Raw genomic sequence first — 26,934 nt, 5'->3', positions numbered from 1 at the left:
CCCAGGGACCCCAAGGCTTGCAGGTGGCTATCTCGGAGCGAGCCACCTCTCCTGTCACTCTTGTCAACTTTGACTTGCTGCAGGATCACGTTTATAAAAGGGCTGGCTTCCCCCCACCCCTGGCCACACCGTTTCCCATAGGAGGGCGAGGGGGTGGGAGCAGGAGAGGCAGGAGGTGAAGATCGCCGACCTTCGCAGGGAAGGCACAGGGCTGGGACTGCTGCTTCAATAGGAAACCCCTCTCTGAAAAGCTACGTATGGAATTGCTTCTCCCAGCCAGAAGCAGTTGTGTATGTTACAACTCCTATTAATTTATACTCTCCCCTCGGAGAGAAAACGTTATTCTCTTGGCAGGGTATTTTTAGCAACCACATGCTTCTGTCTCTCAGGGAGCAACAGCTGAGACAGTGGTTCAGGGAAGGCTGGTATGCATATTTCTGACCCCTTCCACTGTCATCTGGCTTTTTCCAGAAATTAAACAATGCTGTTATATTTTTACCCTCTAGGAGATGGACAGTATGTTTAGAGGAAGGGATAGCAGTGGAACACACACCCTGAAATTCTTGCCATCCTGCAGTGCCACCAGAGCCTGGAAAAGGGGAGTCACTTCCCAAATGCCAGTGGCAGTGGGCACACGGAGCAGTGTGGAAGGAGCTGTAAGGAGAGCACTCACGGTGAAGGCTGCAGAAAGGAGGACATCTTAGACATTTGCACAGTTTTGGATGCACCAAAATCTCTTTGAAGCAGCACTGTATTTGAGAGCTATCCCCACCCTCAGTGCTCAGCTGTGGAAGAGACGGGGGAATCTGAGTGGAAAAGGAGAGTAGATCAGACAGACCAAACCCATGGGAAGCCAGACCCTTGCTTTGCTCCAGTGCAAGTCTGGGAAGATACAAGGGAAGGCCTCCATGTATGAGTGAACCTTGCTATAGAAGTTGAACCCAGCATAAGTTATCATTCAGCTTTAATCACTTAACAGCACTTCACAGGGCTGGGTCCTCCTAATCTTTCCCTTCCACTCCTAGGAAACCGAACACTATTTCCTCCTGAATCCCTAAGCATTGCACAGATACCAGTCTTTGCAAACGTCTTCCCACATCTCCATGCTGCATGGAAAAACCTGTGTGATTTAACTGGGAAAGTGAGGAGTAGAGAAGTAAAGAGGGTAATTCCTGTGCATTTCTGGACTGTAAAAGAAATGTTCTACCATATCAAGGCAACTGGAATTGTCGCTGTGTTCTTCAAGACAGTCACAGAGCTGCTCAGCATTTTCTGATGAAAGCTCCTGGCAATTTTCCTTGCCTGCAAATGAAGTATGGTATCACACTTCAGCACAAATATCCTGTGTTATAGTTTGCCCAAGTGTGCCAGGCATAAACGATATTAATCTATGACTCCATAAATTCAGGGTGATCTAGGTGTTCATGTGATTATGGGTAATTATCCCTCTTCCACTTGTCTTGAGGAGGACCAGAGCCATTGCAGAGCCATCAGCACAAACTTCTCAGCATTTATGCTGTGCAGAGTAGAAACGTCACTATATGCAATTAGGCCCCTGCAAGCAATTACACTTTTAATTGCAATCCTCTACTTGTGTGATATGTGACATCAGGATGCTCTGGTCTCATCTGTTATCCATGTTTAATTCTCCTGCATGCAGGCACTTTTTAGATACATGTATTTAGCACCTCAAAATTAGGTGCTGATTTTTTTTCCCCTAAAACTCCACAGTTTGGAGTGTGGCAATATTGAACCCAATTCATCACAGTAAACACTGTTTCTGATTCCCAGGTAACAAAGACTAGAGAGCAGACTAGACTAGAATAGAATAGAACAGAACAATGAAAGCTGTAATAAAGAATAAATCTTTTCAAAGTAGTCAACTAAATCAATGGATCAAAATCTTTCTAGGACTTTGTGCAAAAATACAGTGGTAAGACTGTCATTCTGAAAACACCAGCAAAATGGAAGGGGACAAGAGAGGCTGCATAATAGGGATTCCTGCTTACATATCTATTTGGAGTAGTGACCCTACTTTCAACCCCTTGGAAACACACTGAATTTCAAAGCCATGTGAAGAGGCACGATTTTGGAGCACCAAACAAGGCCAGCTCTTCATCAGCAGGTTATTCTGTGCTTTGGATCTGGAGTTTGAGGGACAAATGCCTCAGTTATTCTAACAGAACAGACAGCACCCTCTACTGCCCTCCAAAAAATTATCCAAAGCACAATGTTATCACATTTAACGGCGATAGCTTTGGTGAGCAGTACTCAGAAAGCTTCCTCCCATGACTTAGAGAGGAAAAAGGAAATTTAGTAAGTCTTAGATGGTTGCTCCTCAGACTTATCAGTATAATTCAGCTTTAAACATTAAATGTAATCACCTGCAGGGTAAAAGTGGGCCCTGCATCCCCGTGAACCCCCTTTTTCAGGGGACAGCAGGGAAAATTTGGGGGAAAACAGACTACATGTTCTCCTAGGTGTGGGCATACCAGGGACTGGGGAAAGTTTGTCCCTCACCATTGATGAGGTGATGGAGGGGAGAGCCAACCAGTGGATTAGTGACAATTTGGGAGATCTGGGGGGTGTTTGGGGTGCTAGAGGCAGAGAGGAGCCACCCAAGGTGAGAGCAGAGGCCTGCAATTACTCGTAGTTGCTTGGCAGATATTGGCCCGTCACTAGTAGTTGCTAGGCAGGCACTATGTTATGTAGGCAGTTATTACTGCTACTACTGTTACCAGGCTGTTATTACACCGTCACTACACTCTTACTAATAGTTATCAAGCCATTATCAGGCAATTACTAGGCAGTTATTAGAGCTGGCAGTTACCGGCATTTCTGAGGCAGGTACTAGTAGTTCTGAGGAGTTACAGTAACTGTGAGGCAGATTCTAGGCTGATGGTGGTCACTAGACACATTGGGCAGTTATGAAGCAGTTGCTAGTAGTTAGTTGGCAGTTACCATAGTCCATCGTTGTGTGGAAGGCTATGGGCCCCAGAGGGGTGGCCAGGGCAGAGGTTATGGAGGAGCTCCAAGGGAGCTGAGGGAAGCCTGAGAGGGCAATGGAGGAGTGAACCATGCAGGAGGAGCTTGTTGCAGGAAAAGCAGCAGCTGTCCAAACATGCCTTGATTTTATTAATGTTTTGCACATTGTCATAAAATGAGAAGAGTTATCCCTGGTGAAATGCAAGGGAAGAGAGGACATAGGTCTCTGCTAGGTGAGCTTGTTGTGCAGCACTTCTGCTGTTGAAAGCCAGTGAAGGAAAGACTTTGTGTACTTGTGCTATGGGTGTCTGAGGCTGAGGGAAGATCAGCATCACAAGGATTTCTGCCACCTCAGACCTCAAGAAATGCCTGTCAGCAGAGATTGATACCCCATAGAATCATAGAATGGTAGGGTTTGGAAAGGACCTTTAGAGATCATCTAGCCCAACCCGAATGGGCTGCAGCCAGTTAAAGATGTGTTGCCTTAAGGGGCCCTCCATGGTGGCCTGGGCCAGCCCTGCCAGCAGCGTGGTGCCCCATAAGGTCGGTGGCATCAGGGACATGGCAACTGTGGAGTGGATTCAGGAGGTTTCCCCATGGTGTCTGGTCCCTGCTTCCCACTGCCAAGGTGAGTGGAGCCAGGCTCTGGCAGAGCCAGATAGCCCCTGGAGGCTTTGAGGGGAAGGTGGTGCTGGGTGCCTCTCACAGTGTGGCAGAGGGAGGGTAGAGACATTCCTTTTTGCAATAAAGTGTGCTCTGGTGATGCCAGTATTGACGTGTAACAGGTTTGGTGCCAAGGCAGCAATGAATGAGAAGCAAAAATGCAACCAATCTTGTCTCTACTCTGTGTGTGAAAGGAGTAGGTGCAGTACCTGCAGGAGCTCCAAGCTCTTTGATATGCAGCTGGTGAAGAATATTCTTTATATTTAATTCTTAAGTACAAAGAGGTCTTGCCCTACCTTCATGAGCTAATCTTATGCTTCTGGGACAGTGGAATGATGAATAGATGACTTCTCTACACTAAGCCTGTAATGTAGAGCCCTGAAATTGAATCCTAAGGTTGTGGCTGAGAAGTGATGGACACTTTGTATGTTCAGATAATCTCTCCTGAAATCTAGTAAATCCCAGAATGTTGAGGGCTGGAAGGGACCTCCAGAGATCATCCAGTCCAACTCTCTGCTAAAGCAGGTTCCACTCAATCAGGGGGCACAAGAATGTGTTGAGGCAGGCTTGGAAACCTCCAGAGAAGATGCCTCCACATTCTCCTTGGGCAGCCTGGGCCAGGGCTCCAAATAGCACCCAAAAAAAAAGTGGTGAGTTTCCAGGAATAATGAATGCACTCAGAATGGCTATAAAACAGAAAGGCATTGGTTAGTGGTTTGTAAGCATTCACAGTTTGGTTGTATCATGAAAATCAAGCTTAAAAAAACAAAAGCCACACACAGCAATGCATAAACATGAGCTTTTGTTAACTACATGGAACATCCATTAACAGTAGATTTCCCCATTGTCAGTTAAATTTAGTACTAATCTTGAACAGAAATAACTCTGGTGGAATTAGTCTATTTAAAAAGTTGACAGCTTTTTTAAGCAGGCAGTTTTCTGGAGGAAAAAAGCAACACAAATATGTATTCTCTTCAAAGGAATGTACTTGGGGGAAGTTAGGAGTGTGGTCTTGCTATGTTTAGGTTTAAATTCCATTTTTCATATGTGTTTAATGAACTGAACTGTGCATGTTTTTTAAGCTCCCAAAATGTGCTTTGGTGTGTTAGCAGCAAAGCAGTTCATTCTAGAAGGGAATTTCAAGGGATTCTAAGGGTCTGAAGGGTGTATTTCTTAAATTCTCACTGTTTAGAGGTAGCTAACACTCTTATTTTAGCATACAGCTGGAAGGGGTTTTATCATGAGCCAGATACAGCAAGGATTTCTAGTTCTGCTTGTGACTTCATACCCGTGACAGAGCTGTGGAACTGGATATTAAGGGTAATTTCTGGTTTGATAGCCTTTTTGGGAGGGAGGATATCCTTTTCTTAAATACAAAATTAGCAGTAACTTTTGTCTGTGGAAACATTCTGTGGCACCAAATCTTACAAATGTCTTTGCATACACACATCTTTTGGGGGTTTTGTTTGTTTGGTTTAGCCTAAAGGTTTTCTTTTGCCTCAGAGGCAAGAACATAAAAACCCTTGGTACCTGTAAGAGTGGAGCTCATCTGTAGTTAGAACCATGCATCTCTTTTTAAGACTCCATGTAGCTCTCACATCTTATAAATGACTAATATTCCTCTCTCCCTCCTTCTGTATCCTACACATCTTTACTTACTAGACTGGAAAAAGAATTAGATACTAACTCACTGGTAACATGTTTCTTACCCAGTGTTCCCCAAGCCTGTTTCAAATAACACTGAGGGCACTGCACGAACTACTGCTGTATAATCTTACAAGAACATTTATATGTCAGAAAAGAGCTGAGCAGAAGGGTAAGCAACTTGTTTTCACCTGCCTCAAAAAGTTTACAAAGCAGGAACTGGAGAAGTATTTCATATGAAGACCTAAGGAGGGTTAAACCACAACAGAGTGGAAAGGGAAAAGGATCTGTTATCCTAAGGAAATAATTTAATGCCTGGTAAGGTAACTAACAGCTGTCTTTCATTGTTCAAGAAGTCTAATGCATTAGCATTCTTCTTCAGAAGGAACCAACCACCCAGCATAGACTTAATGAGCCTTCAGTCACACCCTGATGGTGTATTTTGAGAAGTACAGCTGAAACCACCTATGTTCATAGAAATTTAAAAGAAAAAAAAACATCAAGGGCTTGTTTCCTGAAATCTTGAGCAATTTATTGCAGTAAAAGTTATTTGGCACTTTAAAAAATAGCTACTTTTTTCGTTGATAAAAGCAAAATGGCTGGTTGTAGTCTGCTTCAGCTGGGATAAGCTGGCCCAGCTCTTGTGGTGTGGTAGGACATGGGGAGCAGAAGTCAATGTGATCTTCAACAGAGAGAGAGGTGGGAATAAGAGGGTTGGGATCAAGAAGGACAATTAAAAGAGTCAAGAGTCTGTATCTCAGGAAGAAAATACCTTAGTTTTACTAGTAGTGATGTCTTTTTAAAGCATTAATATTGTCTGTGTCCTGGCTGAGTTCAGAGCACTGAGAGCATGCAAAATGTCTTGTTATCTGCTCACCCTGGGTGAAAGGGGGAGCACATATCAATTGCAAGCTGCTTCTGGTTTGTGTCAGAGCAGATAACATCCAGCTGGCCATCAAGGCTTTTAGCCCTGCTTTGCTTTACTTTGTGAGTTTGAGAAATACTCGATTTAGCTCTTGTTTTGGGAATGTAGTTGCACACTTCCAGGGCCTTGTGTGTGTGTACAGGCTTAGCCACGTGTCTTAGTTAAATCTTTGATAACATAGTGTTTAAAGATGTGTATTTATGCTTGTAAATTAACTTGTTATAGTATTCTGGGTGGGAGGGAAGTGTTAGAGTTTGAGTGATGAAAGCAGTTGATGGAAACATGCAATGCCAGCACTTAACAGCATTTGCTTCCAAACAACAGAGTCCAGTTTGGCATTTCATTTCTTTACAACCCTGTTTGCAAACAGAACAAAAATTATTCAAAAGAATTTTAAGGGACTAAACTTACTGAGAACATGAAAATTTAGTGCTGCTACAGTATTGTGTCCTTGGAGAAATGTCTTTCACTTAACTACAGAAATACATGTCTGATTCTGCCTCCCTTCCTTGTGTCACAGTACAGTACTGTAACAGTGCAGTGTGCTGGATAAAGGGCTTACAGTTTATCTTTGCCTGCCTTTTCTAAGTTAGATATCTGTGGATATATGAGTTTATTTCTAAGGTTGCTTTCTGACTCACACTGCGTAGCCACTGGGCTGTACCACAAGCAAAACTGTGACTGGATGTCAGTGATGCTGTTTGCCAGCAGCTGCAGACAGCTGATATTCTGAGCATTCAAGCTTTTCTTCATCATTCATCCTGTTACAGAGCAGGAATATGCCTGGTTACAAGCAACAGAGTTTGCACATCATGTGAAGTTAAAGCCACTCAGCTGAGATGAGCATGCAGGTGCCTGCCTTTCTCACTTGCAGCGTAAAACATCTTAATTTAAAGCACATGGTGTAAATGAACCTGTTTTACTTTGCAGCTAAGACGGGCTTGAGCATGCACATGTAGTTGCTGGGAGGCTGATGGGTGGTAGCCTGGTAAGTAAGATGTATTAAGTCCATTGCTTGTGCTGGTCCAGATGTGCCTTGGAGAGAGCCATGGGAAAGGGCTCATAAAATGGGAGCATATGTGGGTTGGTATTTGCTCTGGAGGATTTGCAGTTCCTGAACTTCATTCATGTATATCCCTCTATTTCTCATTAAAATGATATGTTGGCTGTTGGTGTTTGCAGGCAGAATTTGGCTGTGTGATTTTGTGGGTTTAATACCTTGAACTTGAAACTTTATACCTTTGCCTTAAGGGATCTGTCTAGCCTAGACTTCTGTACATTATTCTGCATTCTGTCTTCTCTCCCCTCAAGAAGTGGGAAAGAAAAATTAATAACAGACTAAAGCTGGAAGCATTTCCTCTTTAATCAAGTGGCAGAAAATCTTGGGCTGAACAAGCTTTCATAAATTACCTGTTTTCTGATATTTTAATTAATGTTAGTATTTTTCCTACCACAGTTATTCTGCCCCAAGGGAAGACTTTTGTTTTCCCCTGCCTTTCCTATGTGGCATGTCACAAAACTTCCTCCACAATTAAACTCGTACAAGTAAAAAAAGAGATAGCAAAGGTTTAAAGTTGAAAAGACATCCTTGAACTTCTCTCAAGTAGTAAAATATAAAAGTACAATAATGTTAAACTGTCCCTGAGCCTTCTCATATCATTGTTTTAATGCCTGAACTGAATTGCTATGCTACTGAGGATCTTCTGTGAGTGTGCTTCTGTCAATGAAAATGGAGAAACGGAGGCAAATCATTATCTTTCAATACAGAGTCTAAGAGTCTATTTTATTACTAGGCAACATGTTTGTTTCCAGTTTTGCAAAATCCACCTCTTACTTTGACTTTTTAAAAAAAATATTTAAATTGCTTATGGTTTTTTTTTTGCTGAGGGATACTGAGCACCTGCAGTTCCCATTGCTTTCTCACTGGCTGCATTTCAACATGAAAATAAACAAGTAGATCTTGGTTTAAGACTGTGTTCCTATGGCCTACCAATAGCTCCTTATAGTATATTGGTTTAGGCTGGGTTTATTCTCCACATTTTTAAAAATGTGTAAAACATGTCTGGAAAAGTATGTTTAGAGATGCTAAATGAATGAGCAAGAGTGTATTGGATATCACTTGGATGTTCAGGTAATACTTGATGTTCTCTGTCTTCACCTGTGTTATTCACTATGATGTCAGACTGCTTTCAATTTCACTTCATCTGAAGTATTTAGCTTCTGTGTCTTCTGAACTCTCCCAGAAGATACCAATACGAAAATTACACCAGTAAAGTATGCTGGCTATTCAGTATACTTTTATTGTTATGATATGTTTTATTGATATTATTTATTACTTTATGATATCATTTATACCAATAAAATAGAAATAAGCTGCAACACAGAAGGTTCCAAAGAAATACAAGGAAGAATTTCTCCCCGGTTCAAGTGAGGGAGCACTGGAAGGGGCTGCCCAGATGGGTTGTTGAGTCTCCTTATCTGGACACATTCAAACCCCATCTGGATGAGTTCCTGTGTGACCAACTCCAAGTGGCCCTGCTCTGGCAGGGGGGTTGCACTGGATGCAACCAGGACAGGGAAGTGCTGGAGAGGGTCCAGCACAGGGCCATCAAGATGATCAGGGGAATGGAACATCTTTCATACAAGGAAAGGCTGTGGGAACTGGGGCTGTTTAGTCTGGAGAAGAGGAGACTGAGGGGAGATCTTATTAACATTTATAAATACCTAAAGGGTGGGTGTCAGGAGGTTGGGACATCCCTTTTTTCTATAGTAGATAGTAACAGGACAAGGGGTGATGGGATGAAGCTGGAACACAAAAAGTTCCACTTAAACATAAGGAAAAAACTATTTCCCTGTTGAGGTGAGGGAGCCCTGGCACAGGCTGCCCAGAGGGGGTGTGGAGTCTCCTTCCTTGGAGATCTTCAAGACCCACCTGGACATGTTCCTATGTGACCTGATCTAGGTGAACCTGCTTCTGGATGGGGGTTGGACTAGATGATATCTAAAGGTTCCTTGCAACCCCTACCATTCTATAATGATCTTTCAAGGTCCCTTCCAAGCCTTAATATTCTGTGACTCTGTGATCCGTTTCTGCTTTACCAGACTTCTCTCTATTTACTTGTATTTTTATAAGTCACATTGGAGACAAGAATGAGAAGTCATTTTTGAGAGTGAAAGTGGATGTGTTTGGGAAACTCTTCTTGCACCAGTCTTTGTAAAGTTTGAGTGGATTTTGGCACTTAAGCCATGAATCATTTAAGTCTTAACAGAAGACTTGAGAATGAGCCCAACTCACAAAATGTGTGCCTGTGCACCCATACACCTGTACCAACCTCTCAGCATAAGTGCCAGCTGCCTTCTTGTGCCTTTTATTACTGAAGCTCACCAGGAATCCCAGTCTGACTCAGTACTAGAACCTTTGTCATGCACCCTGGAAGTTAAGACAGACAGCAATGCTGCTCTCTCCTTTCAGGTTGATTTCTCAAACTAGTTTGGAAATAAAACCAGTCTTTAGCATCTCAAGTGAACCCACCTTGTTTCATGTCTCCATGTAGAGGCATGAGCTACCTTTCTGGTCTCATTCATTTTCACCAAACCCTACCCACTTCTTCCCTCCCTGAGGCTCGATAGCCTTTGCAATGCACTTGGAGATTGAGTCTGATGGTAAAGCAGCTCTTTGTTAAAATGCTCAAGGATGACTACAGGAAATTAATAGTGGTGCAAAATTGAGAAGGAACATGGATTAACATCTGTGTGTATATTTTGGTTTTTGGCATTTTGATTGATAATACACCATCTTTTGGGGTACCTGTTCTATGTCTTAGACTTGAAGCTCTTGAATTGCAATAAGAGCTGAAGTAACCACAGCAAATATTCTAGTGACTGGTGAGAATAAGTAATCCAAAGAATAAAAACTTATTTTATTCCCTTCTTTGAAAAGAAAATGGGGAAAGTTCATCTGGTTTTCTAGTTTTCCCTTTAAGACTAAGCTAATTGTAACATGAATCATCGCTAGGTAGCAGCAGTCTCCCAGCTCTGCTTTCTTTGTACTTGACAGTCCAACAACAATATTTTCTCTGTGTGTGAATATCTCTCCTTTTGTTTTTTAAGGACAGCTTATAAGTAGTACATTCATGGAAGTCTAAGCTGTCTTTGGTGTTTTCTCTCTGAGCATACAAGTGAACTGTGATGAAACAGGAAGACTTGACCTGGTTTATTGGCTGGATTTTTCCCTTTATGCCTCAGTGGTACTTGAGTGCTCATTCTGTCTGATCAGTTTTGACAGGTACGTTTCTCAGCCTAGTTCCTTCTGAAAAGAAGTCTTTCTTAAGAGCTTAGGAAGAACAGCTGAGCAAAGCAAATGGTACAGGAGAGGCAGGTGGTATGTTGGTGAGCTGATAATTATGTTTGCTTGAAATAAGGAAAGTATAAATACACATAGTTAATACTGCTTTCTGTTTCTGTCCATTGTGATCAGTAAAAGCTGTGGTCAGTGCCACCTTAGATAGGAGCAGAGCTCCTTTCTTTTGATACACTTGTACCATACCCACTAGAAATGAGCTTAAACCCTTCTCACTGCTTCTAGACATCTGTAAATCAAGAACTGCACTCTTGTTTTCAGCCTTGTGTGGTCACCTGTCTTTTTGTAAACCCTGAAGGGTACTGAACCCCCAAAGCTAGTTGTTTTAATCTACCATATGAGACCCTGTGCCTTGTAGTGGCAGCTTCACCTGGTGTTAACATCTGTAAGCACCACCAATGATTGGATGAGGGAATGGAGGGCACTGTCAGCAAGTTTGCTGATGATACTAAACTGGGGGGAGTGGCTGACACACCAGAAGGCTGTGCTGCCATTCAATGAGACCTGGACAGGCTGGAGGGTTGGGCAGGGAGAAATCTAATGAAATTCAACAAGGGCAAGTGTAGAGTGTACAGGGGGAATGAACTGTTAGAGAGTTGTGTAGGGGAAAGGGACCTGGGGCTGCTGGTGGGCAGCAGAGTGAGCATGAGCCAGCAATGTGCCCTCGTGGCCAATAAGGCCAATGGCAGCCTGGGGTGTATTAGAAGGTGTGTGGGCAGTAGATCAAGAGAGGTTCTCCTCTCCCTCTACTCTGCCCTCCTGAGACCACATCTGGAATATTGTGTCCAGTTCTGGGCCCCTCAGCTCAAGAGGGACAGGGAGCAGCTGGAGAGTTCAGTGCAGGGCCACAAAGATGATGAAGGCATTGGAGCATCTCCCTTATGATGAAAGGCTGAGGGAGCTGGGGCTCTATAACTTGGAGGAGACTGAGGGGTGACCTCATTAATGTTTACAAATATGTAAAGAGTGAGTGAGGAGGATGGAGCAAAGCTATTCTCAATGATGTCCAATGATAGGACAAGGGGCAATGGGTACAAGCTGGAACATAAGAGGTTCTAAAGAAACACAAGAAAGAATTTATTCACTGTCAGAGTGACAGAGTACAGGCTGCCCAGATGGATTGTGGAGTCTCCTTCTCTGGACACATTCAAACCTACCTGGATGAGTTCCTGTGTGACCTACTCTAGGAGGTCCTGCTCTGACAGGGGAGTTGGACTGGATGATCTCTTGAGGTCCCTTCCAACCCTTGAGATTCTGTGATTCTGTTTTGGGACGAGCCTAAAAATAAAGGAAGAGCTACAATGAAATTTATTCATTGATTTCATCATGCAGCATGAACATTACTTTTTATTTAAAAGTAATAATGTCACATCTGGTATTACCAAAACACTTAGTCCTTATCCTTTTATTAAGGAGCAGTCCCTTTGTGACAATCAGTAGCTGGTCTATTCTGTGACGGACCATTGCTTAATGATAAAAAGCTGATCTGAACAGTCGCCCCAAATTCCTGATGCAAATAGCTTTGTGTAAACTTTGTGGAGGCATAAAAATGGCAAGGTCAGTATGGCAGTTCTGCAAGGCTGCTGCTTTTGATTCTCTGCAAAGTCTCTAATGACATGGTTGCAAACTGTTAGTTAAGCTGTTCTTTAAAAAAGTGTTTTTCTCAGTTGCCAGGAAAAATGTCTTGTGAGTCTGAAAGCTGGAGACCCTGAGTTCAGCTTAATATTTATAGAACTGGTTGCCCACAGGCAGTAGTAGCAAAGATCTCAATGTGCTCTTCTATTTCTGTGTGTCACAAGTGGTTTACAGGTGTAGTTAAAAGGAAAAAGGGCAGGTCTGTGACCCCACTCGGGAAGTGGGCAGAGACGTGTCATTTAGGAGAGGGCTGTTGATGTGTGTGATTGCCATTGAGAAGGAGCCTGCAGTTGCCCAAACTGAAGACCATTTACAATTCACTGCATGGTTGGCATTTAAGTGAGACATATATCAGTTTATTCCTGAACTTATCTCCATGTAGTTCATCAGGAAACCATGTAGAGTGGATATTAGGAAGAGCTTTTTCCCTGAGAGGGTTGTCAGCCCCTGCCCCAGGCTGCCCAGGGAGGTGGGGAAGTCCCCATCCCTGGAGATATTGCAAAGACTTGTAGCTGAAGGACATGAACTAGTGGTGGGCTTGGCAATGAGAGGCTAGTGGTTGGACTCGGTGATCTTAAAAATGTCTTTTCCAACAGAAAGGATTCTATGATTCTCTGAAATACATTATCCAAGGCATATATATTTGTCTAAAAATCCACTAACTACCCAGAAAATAAAAAGTAGCAGACTTTATTTATGTGTATGGGTTTTCATGTGGTTTGAGACCAAAATTGTCAGATCATGGTTCTTAAAAGTGGCTACCAAGTGTTTTCAGAAGTGCTGGGTACCTGTGCTTCTGACCAGTACAAGGTGCTGTATCCTTCTTGTGAATCAGGATATTCTGGCTTTGTTTGGCTTAAGGAAAACAGGTGAGGTTATGCTGTGCTTGGCTGTATGCTACTGACAAAACTGGAGCTCAACACCTGTGTGTAGCAGCAGGTGAGTGCCAAGAGCTGCATTAAAGCAGGTTATGCCATTGTGCTCATGGTGTTGCTCTGTGTTCCCCAGCCAAGTTACTGTTGGGGAACCCTGCCCCTGTTTCATGTGATATATGGGAAGAGTCATCTTGTGACCATGGAGAGAAAAATGAGTAGAGCAACTCCTTAAGGTTCCAAAACCAAGGCAAATGTTATAAACTTTGTGTCTTTATTTTTAGAGCTATTTCTCTCTTGGGAGAAACCAATTCTTGGGCTTAACAAGGCTCCAAGTGTTAGACTGAAGTAGGAGACTTACACTGAGGTTATTGTAGCTCTGCATTCATCACTCAGCAGCATAACCTTATCTTCAGCCAACACACTGAGCCAAACCAGAGGGATAATAGTGTTAAGAGGTGAAAAATGGAAAGACTTAATGAGAAATAGAAATGACAACACTAAGAAAAGAGGACTAAGATGTGATAAAGTTACAAAGAAGGATGAATCTTAAGTCCTTTTTATGATATTGAAGAATGAAACTGGCTCTTCTAATAATGAAGGGTGATACTTAAAGCTCTGCAGAGAATACATTTCAGTGCAATTCATCAGTTACTGCAAAATGCTAGGACAAGGACACAACAGGGTTCAGGACTGCTCCAAGAGGCACAACAGAAGTTACTGGGACAACCAGACTTCTGCTCTCTGTAATCCAGTCTGTTCATTGCAGTGGTCAGCCATGAAAAAGATGAACAAACCCCCATTTTAATATCCCATTGTAATGTTTTTACCTTGTCACATTACAGTGTTTTTTGTAGCATGCACTTGGTTGGTTTTTGCCTGCCAGGAAGGTTCTGCAGTTCACTGCTAAGTCAAGGGAAATACATGTAGAATATTGTCTGGGGAAAAAGACATTTGTCTTTGAAACAAAGAGATGTCTTCCAGTGAAAAGTTCTGCAAATTGAAATAGAGTGAATATTGCATGTGATAGACACATTTTTATGGGCTTGTGCCTGGTTGCATTGCATTTTGCCTTTTGTTGGGTTTTTTAATAGAGAATATTGTTCAATTGATCTTTCTGTGGGTAGCTGTCTTTACAATTCAGTACACTTGAGCAAACTGGTGTAATTTTCCTCACTAAATGTCTTTGTATAAGAAAAAATTGGCAAGTGCAAGATGGACTTTCATCTAGTGTCCAGAACTAAGTCACTGGATTTTCTTCTATGTATCAGCTCAAGTTATTGTCCATCTTTTACCTCTCTGCTTGGAGTGGTTAAATTATGTGAATCTGGAGCTGTAGAATATTGAACACTTCTGGATGACTCATTCTACAAGATTCAAAAGCTCTAAAGGAATCACCTGGCCACTGTACCCTCTGAAAATGAGGTTTTTATTGGGTAATGAATTCTTATACTAGACCCTGATGATAAACCATGTCAGGCAGCAGTGTTTCAATACCTAGTCATTGCAGACTCAGCCAGAAGCCTCATCAGAGCCAGGTTTATGAAGATCTGTATGTTAAACAGTTGAGAAGTGCTGCTTTGGAAAGCAAGGTGGGATTAGCCATGCACACAGTGTGAGAAAGCTCTCTGCATCTCCCATTCCTCAGGCTTCATCAGTACCCACACAGCTGGTGATAGTTTTTCAGCTGGTTGTATGTGTTAACTTTGGCTTGTCAAAGAAGTTTGTCATTCCTTGTTCTGGGCTCCCACTGGAGCTACACTCCTGGGGTGATACTGGCTCAGTTAAAGTATATGTCATAAGACTTGCACTGAAATTCATGCTCTGGCTTGCAAGCAGCTTTTTACTTGTGCAAAGATGGCAGTTGTGTTGTCCAGGGCAGACACAGTCAACTCAACTTTAGTCCTTCCTTAATCATTTGTGAACTGATCATCCCACATCTTGGCACTGTTATTTAGAGTTACAGGGCACACTACACAGTACTTCACCCTCTTCTTTCATGTTCCCTTGGACTTTGCTTTCCCGTGGCTACGAGAGCCATCCCTAGAAATAATGCTAAAGGTTGATTGCTTTTATGGGTTTCTAGATGCCTTTTGGCACCAAGCCTTGAGACCACTGTGAATGATGTTTTCCTTGTTCGTATTTTGTCCAGGCTGTGTGCAAAGCACAGAAAGCCAGTTGCTCCATATGTGACTTCCAGGTTGGATTGTTGGGTAGGCTTAGAGGGAGTAGGCTCACTTAAGACACCACAATACTTTCCCTAACATTTTGCCTTTAACATCAGTATCATTTGAAGAGCATAGTCTAGTTCAACTGTCTGGTTATGTGGCTTCTTGTATTTTTGCTTTAAACTGGTTTAGCTTTGGCTTATTTTTAAGAGCCAGGGCATGGCAAAAGAAAGTGAAATTCTAGCTTAATTGGAATTAGTGTGACCTCCTGGGGATGAAAAAGAAACAGGTTTTAGAGTTTGTTAGCACAGAGGAAGATTTGGTGGTATAGCAGTGTGGGTAATCTTGTTCCCTGAAAGCACAGCCTGTACTAGAGAAGTATTTCAAGCAATATGAGCTAAACTGGTTTCCCTACTGAATTAAAGTGTATTAAGAGGAGAATGAACAGGGTAGTGCTGTAGCTTTTTCTTTGAGGTTTACTAGCACAGCTGTACTCTTCTGAAGGGTGTGTTTTCAGTCTTCTAATTGATGTGATATTAGTATTGCTTTTAAGTGCTTATTAGAGTGTGTCACCCCAGCTATTCATGAACAGCTTCAAGTCTGAGCCAATTTTAGAGTGAAGGGTATACAGGCCATGAGTTAACTGTGAAAAGGGCAAAGAAAATCAAAGCAAGTCATTTGAGCAGTTTTTTGCCCATATCACTAGATTGGTTACATTGGTATATGGGTCACAGGTACATAATCCCTGGGCCAGGAAGTCTCAGAAGGTTTTCTCCTGTACTGAGCTCTTCCCAGACTTTCTTTAAACTTCTCTTTTCCCATATTTAACTAACACTGTGATCTAGTCCAGATAAAATCACTCTTCTTGGGCCAGTACTCAAGTATTTCTGACATTGTGGCCTACTTGAGATGGACTGAAAACCCAGTGAAGAGGCTCTGCCATCTTTTTAAAGTCCGGGTGCTGTTTTAGTACTACTTCATAAGCCCATGGAGCAGCACTTCCCCAAGTAGGAATGTTCAGGTGTCTTTAAAGCATTACTCTAAAGCCACAGCAAGGCATAACGTGATTCAGTGTGCCAGTGCTGGTTTCTTCATCTTGTGATGTGTGTGAATGATCAAGTGGTTGACACAAACATCACACTATAAGGTAGACTAGAGGGGGAAATTTCTCCTAGCAAGCACTGGGACTTTGGTTTATTTGTTTGGACCTTCCACACAGTGTTAGAAAAGACTTTTTATAGTGTGTTTCTCAAGACTTATGCTGGGCTCAGACAGTAGACTTGAACATTGTGAAAGTTGTGTGTTCCAGAGTGATAGTGAAGGGAAATCACCTGCACATTGCAGCATGATTTTAGGAGGAACTGTGCAGGTCCAGGCTGTGCTGTGTAGGGGATTGAAGCAGATCTGCACTACATGAGCCAGAACATACATATGGCACTGGGCAGCACTAGCTACAGAGCATGGAGGCCATGCCTCTTGCTGCTTCATACACGTGCTGCTGTGTGCACTGGTGATTACTTGAGGCAGGTTATATGAATCATGCTGGAAGTGTTTCATGGAACAACTTTGTGTCTTAGGATGTTGCTATGGACATTGGAAAGTGTGTTTTAGTTTGAAACTTGATCTTGAGGATGTGCAAGTTTGCAGATACAGATATTTCTGTCTCTTCCTGCAAAAGTGTAAAATGTCAGTAGTCAGAGGTCTTACCTGCTATTCACATGAAGACTGGCCTTGCACAGCGTTGTATTTCCTTATTTTGATTTAACTTAAGCAGCACTGATACTGTCAGAACTTCACAGAGTTCAGACCCTCAATTTGATTTTCAGTTTCTCAGATCAAAATCCAGCTGAGGGTAATAGATGCAATTGTAAAGCTACCTGACTTCACCATTGCAAATCACATTGATGGAAATAACTGATGCTTTTTTCTCTCAGATGTATTATCTAACCAGGTATGATAGGACCTATTTCTCTTTGATAACATAGTTCTAATAACCTAGACTGCTCCTCAGAATCTTTAAAAGCCACATAAAAGACATCAGATCAAGGCAAGTTGTTGTTTCTACTCTGCAGGCTACCATTCAATAGGGTGGCATGTGGGTAAAAAAGTTTGAAGGTTATGGGTTGAGAGAGCATCCAAGAATTAAAAAATAAGGAAAATATATGTTAACACTCAAATTTAGTTACCCTGGATTATTGTATCCTCAGGAGAAAGGTGTAGAAATCTCCACAGCCTGACTCCAAGCTGGAGATACTTTAACTCAACTTCCAGGGAAACCTGTTTTCTCCCTGCTGCGTATGTGGGGAGACTAGACTTCTTGTTTAGGAAAGGAAGTTAAGTCATGCCAGGACATTGGACAGCCTTGATCTCAAGCCCTCAGGCTTAGGGGTAAAGGAGCTCAGCAGACTTTGCTCTGTGCTCATGGTTGCATTCCTTTCCTTACCTGTTTTAGCATCCCTGTTTGTAAGAGGACAGGATTTTTGAATCCCCCAAGAGTTGAAAGCAGATGACTGGTAAAGGCTGGATTCAATCTCAAAGGTCTCATCCAGCTGAAATGATTCTATGACTCTGAGGGCTGCTTGAGGCAGAATGCTATGAGTAATCCTAAGTACTATAACAGTGGTTAAAGTATAGTGTTGTTACTTGAGCTGGCATTTGTCTGCTTGTCCCTCTCCTTTGTTCAAATACAATTTGGCAAGTGTTGAAAGCAGTTTTTGATGAATGAAGTCCCAGTCACTGGATATATCACTGCTTGGATCCTTGTTGCTGAAATAGGAGTAATTCTAGTCTCTTCCCAGGGCAAAAAGCATGCTCAGAAAGTTCACCTTTACATCCAAATGCATGCTGAGAAAGATGAGTGGCAAGGGCATGGCAAACAGGTGAAAACAGATTGTATCGATTTTCAAGTGACTATTTCTCTCTGTTGCTAAATAAAACGTTTCCATGCATACTTCAGTGAACATTTGTAACTGAGCTTGCCTTTGCAAGGTTTCAGAGGGATGAAAGTGGAGTAGTGGACAGAAACAAATACTGTAATCTCTGCAACATGTGTTTTAGATCCCCAGTTGCTGCCTTATCTCACTACTTGGGAAAGATTCACTCTAAAAAGCTGAAGGAGTTATCAGAAGACCAAGCCCATGTGCCAGCACAGAGTATGCAGCCCATTCCTGGTAAGAAATAGTTTGCCTTGCATGTGTTTTCCTGTCACTCTGAAACAAATATAGACAAGTATCTTCCTACACTTGCCATATCTCTGTGCTTATATATTATTCACAAGTCATGGAGCTGTTTTGTGGTAACTCCTTAGGTGAACAAACAAAGATGTTCTAGTGGTTGATAGTACTGGGACAAAGGCTGGACTCAATGATCTTAAAGGTCTCTTCCAGCTGCAATGATTCTAAGATACTGCCCTGTGCAGCTCTAAAGCCATGGATGGCACCTTGCTTTCCAATTCCCTTTGACTGGCTGAAACTAAAGGTAAATATTTGTGACTTTATGTTTCTGAGAACTCACTGCAGTCCCAACAAGATGTTCCTCTGATAAATGAATATGATAATTAAACACAGTTAATCCACAGGCAGCAGTTAACTGGTGTAAGTCCTGTACATGTTGCTGAACTGTATTTAAAGATGGAGCCTAGAGCATGTGCTCTGAATCACCCTCTGTGGGGTGCATCTCTCTTCTTGGACTGCATAAGGAACTTAAGACTGACCAGACATCAAAACCAGCTGATTTTTAGGTATCTAACAGTGGGATTTCTGAATATTTCAGGGTTGAGATCCTTAACAGCCTACACTTTAATATGCTTGCAAGCTCTAAGATATTTTCTAGTCTCCTGCAAGTAGTTCAGCACACAGCAGACTGTTCTTCTTTCCAGCTCTTTAGTCCTGCAGTCACCTGGTTTTGCTCCATGGAGTTGTTTTATCCTTTGCTGTGCTGTCAGTAGATTCATCCTCTACTTCCCTGTCTCCAGCTTTACAGAAGCCATTGTCTGAGAAGCCTTTACTGCTTTCAAAAGGCAAAGAGTCCACATCATCCTACAACACAAGGTTGAAGATAAATGATTCAGACAAGTACTGCAAGCTCTGCTGTGCTCCTTTCAATAGTCCACTTGCAGCCCAGGAGCACTATGTTGGGAAGAAACACAGAAGAACTGAAGCACGGAAAAAGATACTAGAGAGGTTAGGAGATAAAGTTGTCCCTGCAGGATCCAGCACTAATGGTAAGCAGAACATGAGCAAGTGTTGCAGTGTCAGAGTAGCATTTCAAGGAACTGCTCTGATACATGCAAAGAAGTTGGAATCTCCTGTGTTGTAGAACAAGTCCTTTCCTTCCTTTCTCTTTGGTCTATGAACTGTTAAAGTTCTATCTGTGACAACTGTAAGTTGGAGACCCAAATCCAGTCCTTATCAAAGTCCAGTTCAAAGGATCATAGAAAATAGCCCAATCTCCAAGGTGCAAAGCCAGGATCAGTTGTACCTGTGCCATTCTTTAGATGCTCATCCACTTTATTCTTAAAAACCATCTGTGCTGGCAACTCCACAGACCTCATAAGGAGCATGTCCCAGGACTTCTTGATCTTTACCTTCTCAATCATAAAACCTTCTTCTGATGTTGAGCTCATCTCTCTCAGACCACTCTGTATTTCTTCACTGTGCACAGAACAAGAAATAGATACAAGAATTGTATCACTTGTTTCCTTTTTCTCACGTTCTTTAAATAATTGAAAGCTGGTGTTGTGTCTTCCCTTTAATCTTTTCTGCATTCAACTGGTTGACATAACTATTTCAATCTTCCCACATAAGAAGATTTGTTTCTTTAGTCATTGTTCTCTAGCCTCCCATCAGGACTGTCTCCAGCTCAAGCACTGTGACCAAAGCTGTGCAGCTTCCATTAATTTTGAAGGGGCACCATCTGGTCCAGTGCAATAGAATTGTCAATCCTTTCTTTAGTAGATAGTCAAAAGCCAGTGTTAGTATAATACAGCTCTCAGTAAGTCATGCTGTGATTTAAACAAAATAATATGTTTTGATGTGAAGCAATAGCCTGTTTGAATTGATGCTGCGTTCTGCTGATGGCTGAAGCTGTTGGGTTTGAATGGGGGAGAAAAAGGTTACTCCCTAGCTTTGGAATACTTTGGTCTATGGATGACATAGCCTGTGGAGAGGAGAAAATGACAACCTGGAAAACACAAAGGTTTTCCTCATCTGACCTCACCTTCTATTTGCCTGAGGCTCTGTGCACCATATGAATAATATACTGTACAGACAATTCTCTCAGGAGCTTCACAGGGTTGAAGCAACACTGCACAAGGTGCACTGATGAGCAGGTGATGTTTAAACTGTCTGGAGTGACTGGATTGGCATCTGTTGGGGCTTGTTTTGGCTCAGGTGTTGGAGTATTAAATACAATAGTATTTCATTTCCAGCACAGTTCAATCTTACCAGCAGCTGAAAACTGTTTACTAGAATCACCCTGAACCACTTCAGTCATCAGAAATACTCTTTGCTAATGCTGAAATCATTGTTACATTGCAACTGTACACCTTACCAGCTCCCTTCATAAATACTGTTTTAGTGTAGAATTGCAACAGAGACTTTAGAACTGTCTATAAATGCTGTTTATGTCAGGACTCTTGCATGGAACGAGATCATGGTCTGCTTTGTGACTTTCATTTGCAGTCTCTTTAACCTACAGATTCCTTCTTTACAGCAGTTGGAGTTGGTTATTACATGTGCCACATATGTAATGTCATAGTTACTTCTACAGAGACATACCAGTCCCGTGTGCAAGGCAATAAACAATGGATTAAGTAAGTCACTGACTCTTTTGTTACTATTCCTCTGTAGATTGTACTTGGAAATATTTCCCTTAGCCCTATTGTCTGCTGTTAAGTTACTTTGACTAGTTCATGATTTGTTTGGGGTTCTTTTGTTGCTGCTTGGTTTTAAGGGACACTTTCCATTTAAATGTGACACTTGTGACTGAAATTCAGTCTTAGTATTGCCACAGTTGCATCTTCAATGACAACCCACAGGACATGTCCTCAAACCTGTACAGTTTTCCCACTTACTCTGCTCTGAGGATAGCAGCACCTATTTTGGCTCAGCACCTTCTATTCTCAGGCTAGAAATAAATGGTCTGAACTTAAAGATTCCTATTGCCAGGGCAAAGAAGACCTTACTCCCAAAAATTGTGTTGGTTTCAGGATTCATCAACATGTATCTTACATTTGGCATAAGGTCATTTATGGGATAGCTGATAGCTCTCCTACTTCCCCTTCTACCCAGAAGAGGGTTTGTCAACTGTGTTAATTGCAGAAAGGATATTGTGGTGGTTTAAGATGTGTTGTTTAGAAATTGCTGTGCAACTAGGCTAAATATCAAAACAGCTTACGTGTTTAAGTGAAGGCACAATAGTGACAAAACCACAAGAGACTGATGTACAACTGATATGATTTCAAGCCGTGTAGTCAATAGAATTAGTCCCCAAAAACAAGATGAAAGTGCTACAGGCCTGTCTACAGTTTAACAACATGAGTGTATAAAGCTGATGAATGAAAGCAGAACAAGATGCATTTAAGGGATGGGTTTTCAAGCTGCCCTTCCCACAGGGGATATCTTTGTCATCTAACCACTGTATCTTCCAGGCTGAGGAAAGGGAGAGTAGAATATAAACTGCTAGGTGGGTTTGCCTGGGAAGCACATTAAGCTTGTTTGAGGTTTTTGGCAATCCATGTTATATATTTGGTTCTGTTTTGTTTCTGCTGGGGAGTCACGGTGCCTGAAATTACTGTGCTGCAACTGTTCAAGAGAATCAGTCTCATAAGGAAATCAGCTACCTTCTTACTTGCCAGTGGGTACATAATTTAATTGCTTCTTATTTGTAGCTAATTGGAGATTAGTAAGAGAATTTCAAACTTCCCTTTTAAAAAGTAGTGTTTAAAATGAATGCATTTAAAGGGAAGAATCTGTTCCCTGTAACTTCTTCAGCCTTACAGATACATTTGAGTGTATCAAGGTCCATGTAGTTACACAGACTAAGACACTTAGATTGTGGTTGTCTTGTAAGTCTGAAAATACAACTTTCTTTTTAACTCCACAGATGATGATCAAATTTGTCAGCAGTAATAACTGACACTTTCCAATTTATGCAGGGAAGCAGTGCTTGCAAATCTCACAAAGACATCAAAGAAAACATACGGCTCCTTTCAATGTAAATCAGTGGATTACAGTAAAGTTCAGAAACCTCAAGCTCCCCAAACAAGAAGGTATTTGGGAAAGCCATAAGAGGAAGAATTTCAAGATAAAAACATTGAAGGAGAAAGTGATGATGATGAGGTTATAGTTTTAGACTTTAAGTGTGAAAAAGGCCAGCATTCCAGCCTTTTCTCAGAAACCCAGTCACCTACAAATACTGGGGAAAACAAGTTGTCAGGCTGGCCACAAGCTTGCCAGCATGCACGAGAAAAGACACCTACTTGTGACTATACAAAAGGATACTGTAAAGAGCAAGAAGGGCAGGTCTCTGAAGTGATCATCATCAGAGACGAGAGTTTCAGCCTATCAGTTGCAGACTCTAAATGCTCCTACGACCTTATGCTGGCTGAAACTTCTACCAGCTCCTGCAGAAAAGAAGAGACATTGCAGATAAAATGTTTTGAGGAGGAAAAATCCATCAGCCAAGAACTGAAGTATAAGAAAGAAGCCATAAAGCAGAAAAGAAAGAGAAATAGTGAAGGTGCATATTTTGGAACAGAAGATGAGAAGCAGAAGATAATGAAATTTGAGATAGACCTGGTAAATGAGAAGAGATCAAGACTTTGTAAAAACAAAAGGCTAAAGAGAGCGAAAAGGATGAAAAGAAGCCACAGACAATTGTCAAAGAGAAGAGGAGTCACTTTGGGATGGATCTGTCTTGGGATATTGATAAAGGTTTTGCTTAGTTTTAAGAAGTTTCTCTGTTTGTAGATTCTCTTAAGACAGTTTTTGTTCCAATCTGGAAGCCCATCTTCTGAAATCTGTGGGCGGTAGGTTGATACCAAGTCATCTTACACATACAGCAGCCATTGTGGTGATGAGAGTTTGAAAGCCTGTAATCTCTTGTGGAATATCCTACAAATAAGAGTCAGTAGCTTATGGAATACTGATGGGATTTCACCAAGATGTAGAGCTTCTTTCTAGTTATTAACTAACCTATTGATGTTTCTGTTGTTAACATACAAAAACCCTCCAGTGCTCCTGGTCATGTCTGCAACCATTTCTCTGACAGATTTCAAAGGCAGAATGTAAAAGGCTTTTGATTCCAGATCTTGTTTGCTGTTGGGATGTTTTGGTTTGGTGTATTTTGTCACCCAGTTCTTGGTGGAAAATGAGTCTATTAAAGATGCAAATGGTTGTCACATACACAATGTTCATTAGATTTTTTTTTCTCATTGTAATGATTTTTAGTTTAAATTTAGGAAACACAGACAAGGTGCAATATGCAAAAGGAATTGCTAACAGGAGGCTACATTCTGCTTCATTCACTCAAGGTAACATACAGAAGTGTAGCGGGTTTGTGTGGCAGGATTTTGACAGCAGAGAGGCTACAGGGGTGGCTTCTGTGAATCAAAACCCTGAAAAATCAGCAACAGCTTTGAATTTCCTTTTGGAATGTCATATCACCAGACTTCCATTCACAATGTGGATTTACATCCTTGTGGCACGAGCACTGATGCCTTACATGTGTGTAATTAACTGAGAAATTGAGATGATGGGGTTCAGGCTTTTGTGTTGCTCCCAGGACTCTCAGATGAGGCCTTCAGTGAGCCACAGACACTGGGAACACATCTGTCTGCAGGGCCTGGAGCAGACAGAGAAAGAAGGGAATCACATTGTCTGCCTGCACTCTGCAGAGCTGGGGCTATGATGAAGATTCAAAGGGAATGTGAATCTTAGGGGAAGATGCTGGACTGAGCACACTTCTGTTCTGAAAAGTGATCGTTTCAAAGCAAGTTCATAAAGACACCATTTAGCACTGTCTTCTTGCTGGTAGGTTGCAAGGAAGCTTGTTCTGAGCCTTGATGTGGCATCTGAAAGCCATCACACCTCTGGTTTGCACCACTCAGACTGTGCTTTTCACTGGGTTAGTCTGTTTGTACGGGCACCTGTGCTGAGCTGCTGCTCTTGGTGAATCTGCCCAACTGAAACTTTCTGTTGTGGGGGAATTGTGGTCTGGGATGGAGCAGAGACCAGGGCTCTCAAGCCTGGAGTTGTCTCTAATTTTGTCTTCATTTTAGCTTTGCATGTAGTTGAAAAGCCCTGAAAATGATGCAATCTGCTTCTTTTTTTTTGAGGATTTGTGTTTTGTGATTGATTGCAATCTTGGATTTAGGTATTTCTTTTGTGCTGCTGGCAAAGTTATAAATCTGAGCAGTTAGCACCTGAGCTGTCAAGTAACTTAGTCCCTCTTCTAACAGAGAAGCATAACTAGATACTTGTACAACTGAGCAAAGTTGAGCAGGGACATGTAGGTGCCAAGAACAATTCATGGGTCAAGACTCTCAGGAAACCTGAACTCTGAGGTCCATGGAGATTCAGAGTCCTTGTTCTGATCCCCTGTCCTGATCTTTCCTGGTCTTTGAGGCTGATAATGCCTCTGGTTTCTTCAGTGGCTCTTTTTCCTCACTCAGGAGTTACATTCCCATCTGTACCTTTCCAAGGATTCTTTCCCTGTGTTTCCTTAGCCTCTGCTCATCTGAGGAGAGAATCTCAAGTCACACGTTAATAACTGCTTTTGTCATTATTTACTTGGGCAGAGGCACTGGGTTAAATCATAATTTACTTATGCTAGCTGTTGCTGACAGTTATGGACTTGTATTCTATCTCTGTAATTAGGGAGGCTTTCAAGTGCTCTCTCCTATATATACTCTTTGCTGTGAGAATAACATGGGCAACACTGCAGCTTGTCTCCCATGTAAAACAAATAACAACCTTCTCTTCTCCCAGGATACCTAATTTAGCAAGTCTTGGGGCACAGTAAGATCTCCTTGATATTTTTGTTACTCTGACAAATAGGGCTGTAGAAATACAGCCAGTGTCTTTCACAAGCACTAGTAAGGAATCCTTTCTCCATGCAGTCATGTACGCCTCCTTTCCTTAGGAAGGTAGTCTAAGAAAACAATTAGACCTTCAGCAGATGGAAAGGCCATGGTGTAGGACTTTGTGCACAGGGAATTGAAGGAAAATAAGCACCAGTTTACTTGTTTATGAAATAGAGTTGTGTTTTTGGAAGTCAGGAGAAGGAGATAAACTGCTCTGAAAATATGGCAAAAGCATGAGTTGGCAGAAGCAGCTGACTTCACCTTTTTCAGTGACCATTCCCAAATCTAGACTTGAATTCTGTATCTTCCTTGTCTACCCACTGGAAAATGGTTGCACAAGCTACATAGAATAACTCTAAACAAAGTTTCTCAGTATCAAACATGAAAGCCAAGATCCCAAAAGACATGTTCTTGCCACCTTTTGATTAAAAAATGATTTGTCTGCGATATAAATGAGACACAGCAGATTCTCATCTAGCAGAAGTAACTTAGAGCCCTAATATACATGACACTAAATTTTCTAGTCATAATGATTCATGTGTTTCCTGATTGCCTTGTTCTTAGCCTTTCTCATTTGTGCCCATGGTTATCTACACACCAGACACTTCAAAATGCAAGGCACAGGGATTGATGTCTTTATTTACACTGTAAATGTGTCTGTCTTCATTTCTTGGTACCAAAGGAATCCACACTGTCTGTAATGAAAGCTAATTCTGCTCATCTGTTCTTCCCATTAAAACTAGTGAAGCATTACAATTGTGATCTGAGAAGCAAATCACAGACCTTTCTGTCACATCTGAGCAGAAAGACTTGCAGATCTGCCTGGAGATCCCTTGGAGCCAGGATTGTCTTATCCAGGTACAAGAGTTCCTCTGTGAAGACTAAACAACACTAAATTGGATCTCTCTCCTCTTTCAGTAAACTTGTGTGCTGCTTGGCTTTATGAAAGAACTGCTGTATGTGAAAAAGGCAAATTAAAGCTGTGGCTATATAGCAGGTCATCAAAACAAGGTTAAAACTGAGCTGAAATGAAGACTCCTGCATTTCAATTTTGGCTCTGTCCCTGGTCACCTGGATCAAGTACTTAATTTTTCCAAGGCCACTTTCTTCCTCTATAAATGGTGCAGAAGGGGACTCTGGCAGATTTATCCTGCCCATGATATGTTCCTGAAGCAAACTTCTGCTGCTGGTTTCCCCTCCTTTCTCCTGAAACTTCCAGCCCCTGGGGCATCCTTGTGTCTCTGCATCCACTGTTCTCATTCACAGGCAAATAGATGAGCTTGAGCTGACATCAGAGGGAGCCATGGCCACCCTGCTGCTGGAGTGGAAACACCTTGTTCAATGAACATGTAATAGAATCTAGATGCTCACCTTTGAAGCAGCTGTCACATTCACTGTCCTGTGAAGAGTGGCACGAATGTGCTCTTCTGCAAAATACTGACACTTTTTCATAGTTTGTTTTCTCTTTAATGACTTTTTAAACTTGGGGTTCATGACTGGCTGCAGTACATGAGCTCTTAGTGCCAGGTCTGTCCTGAAAAAGACCACAACTGGAACAGGACACCTCCTTCTGTGTGCTGCAAAGTAAACAAGTTGTT

General features: G+C 41.9%; 1 protein-coding gene across 1 annotated transcript; it reads left to right on the top strand.

The window, feature by feature from the left end:
- The first annotated feature begins 17,969 nt into the window (after positions 1–17,969).
- On the top strand, positions 17,970–23,222 carry LOC104561464 (zinc finger matrin-type protein 1-like). Its single transcript, XM_061993227.1, has 6 exons — positions 17,970–18,158; positions 18,248–18,422; positions 19,226–19,474; positions 20,950–21,064; positions 22,400–22,485; positions 22,750–23,222. Exons 1-6 carry the CDS (start codon positions 17,970–17,972, stop codon positions 23,220–23,222), a joined length of 1,287 nt encoding a protein of 428 aa, XP_061849211.1.
- The last annotated feature ends 3,712 nt before the right edge of the window (positions 23,223–26,934 follow it).

Source organism: Colius striatus, chromosome 3, assembly GCF_028858725.1.
Source record: "Colius striatus isolate bColStr4 chromosome 3, bColStr4.1.hap1, whole genome shotgun sequence".
Classification (NCBI taxonomy): domain Eukaryota; kingdom Metazoa; phylum Chordata; class Aves; order Coliiformes; family Coliidae; genus Colius; species Colius striatus.
The sequence above is the reverse complement of the archived record's forward strand: the minus strand, read 5'-3'. Positions and strand labels throughout refer to the sequence as shown.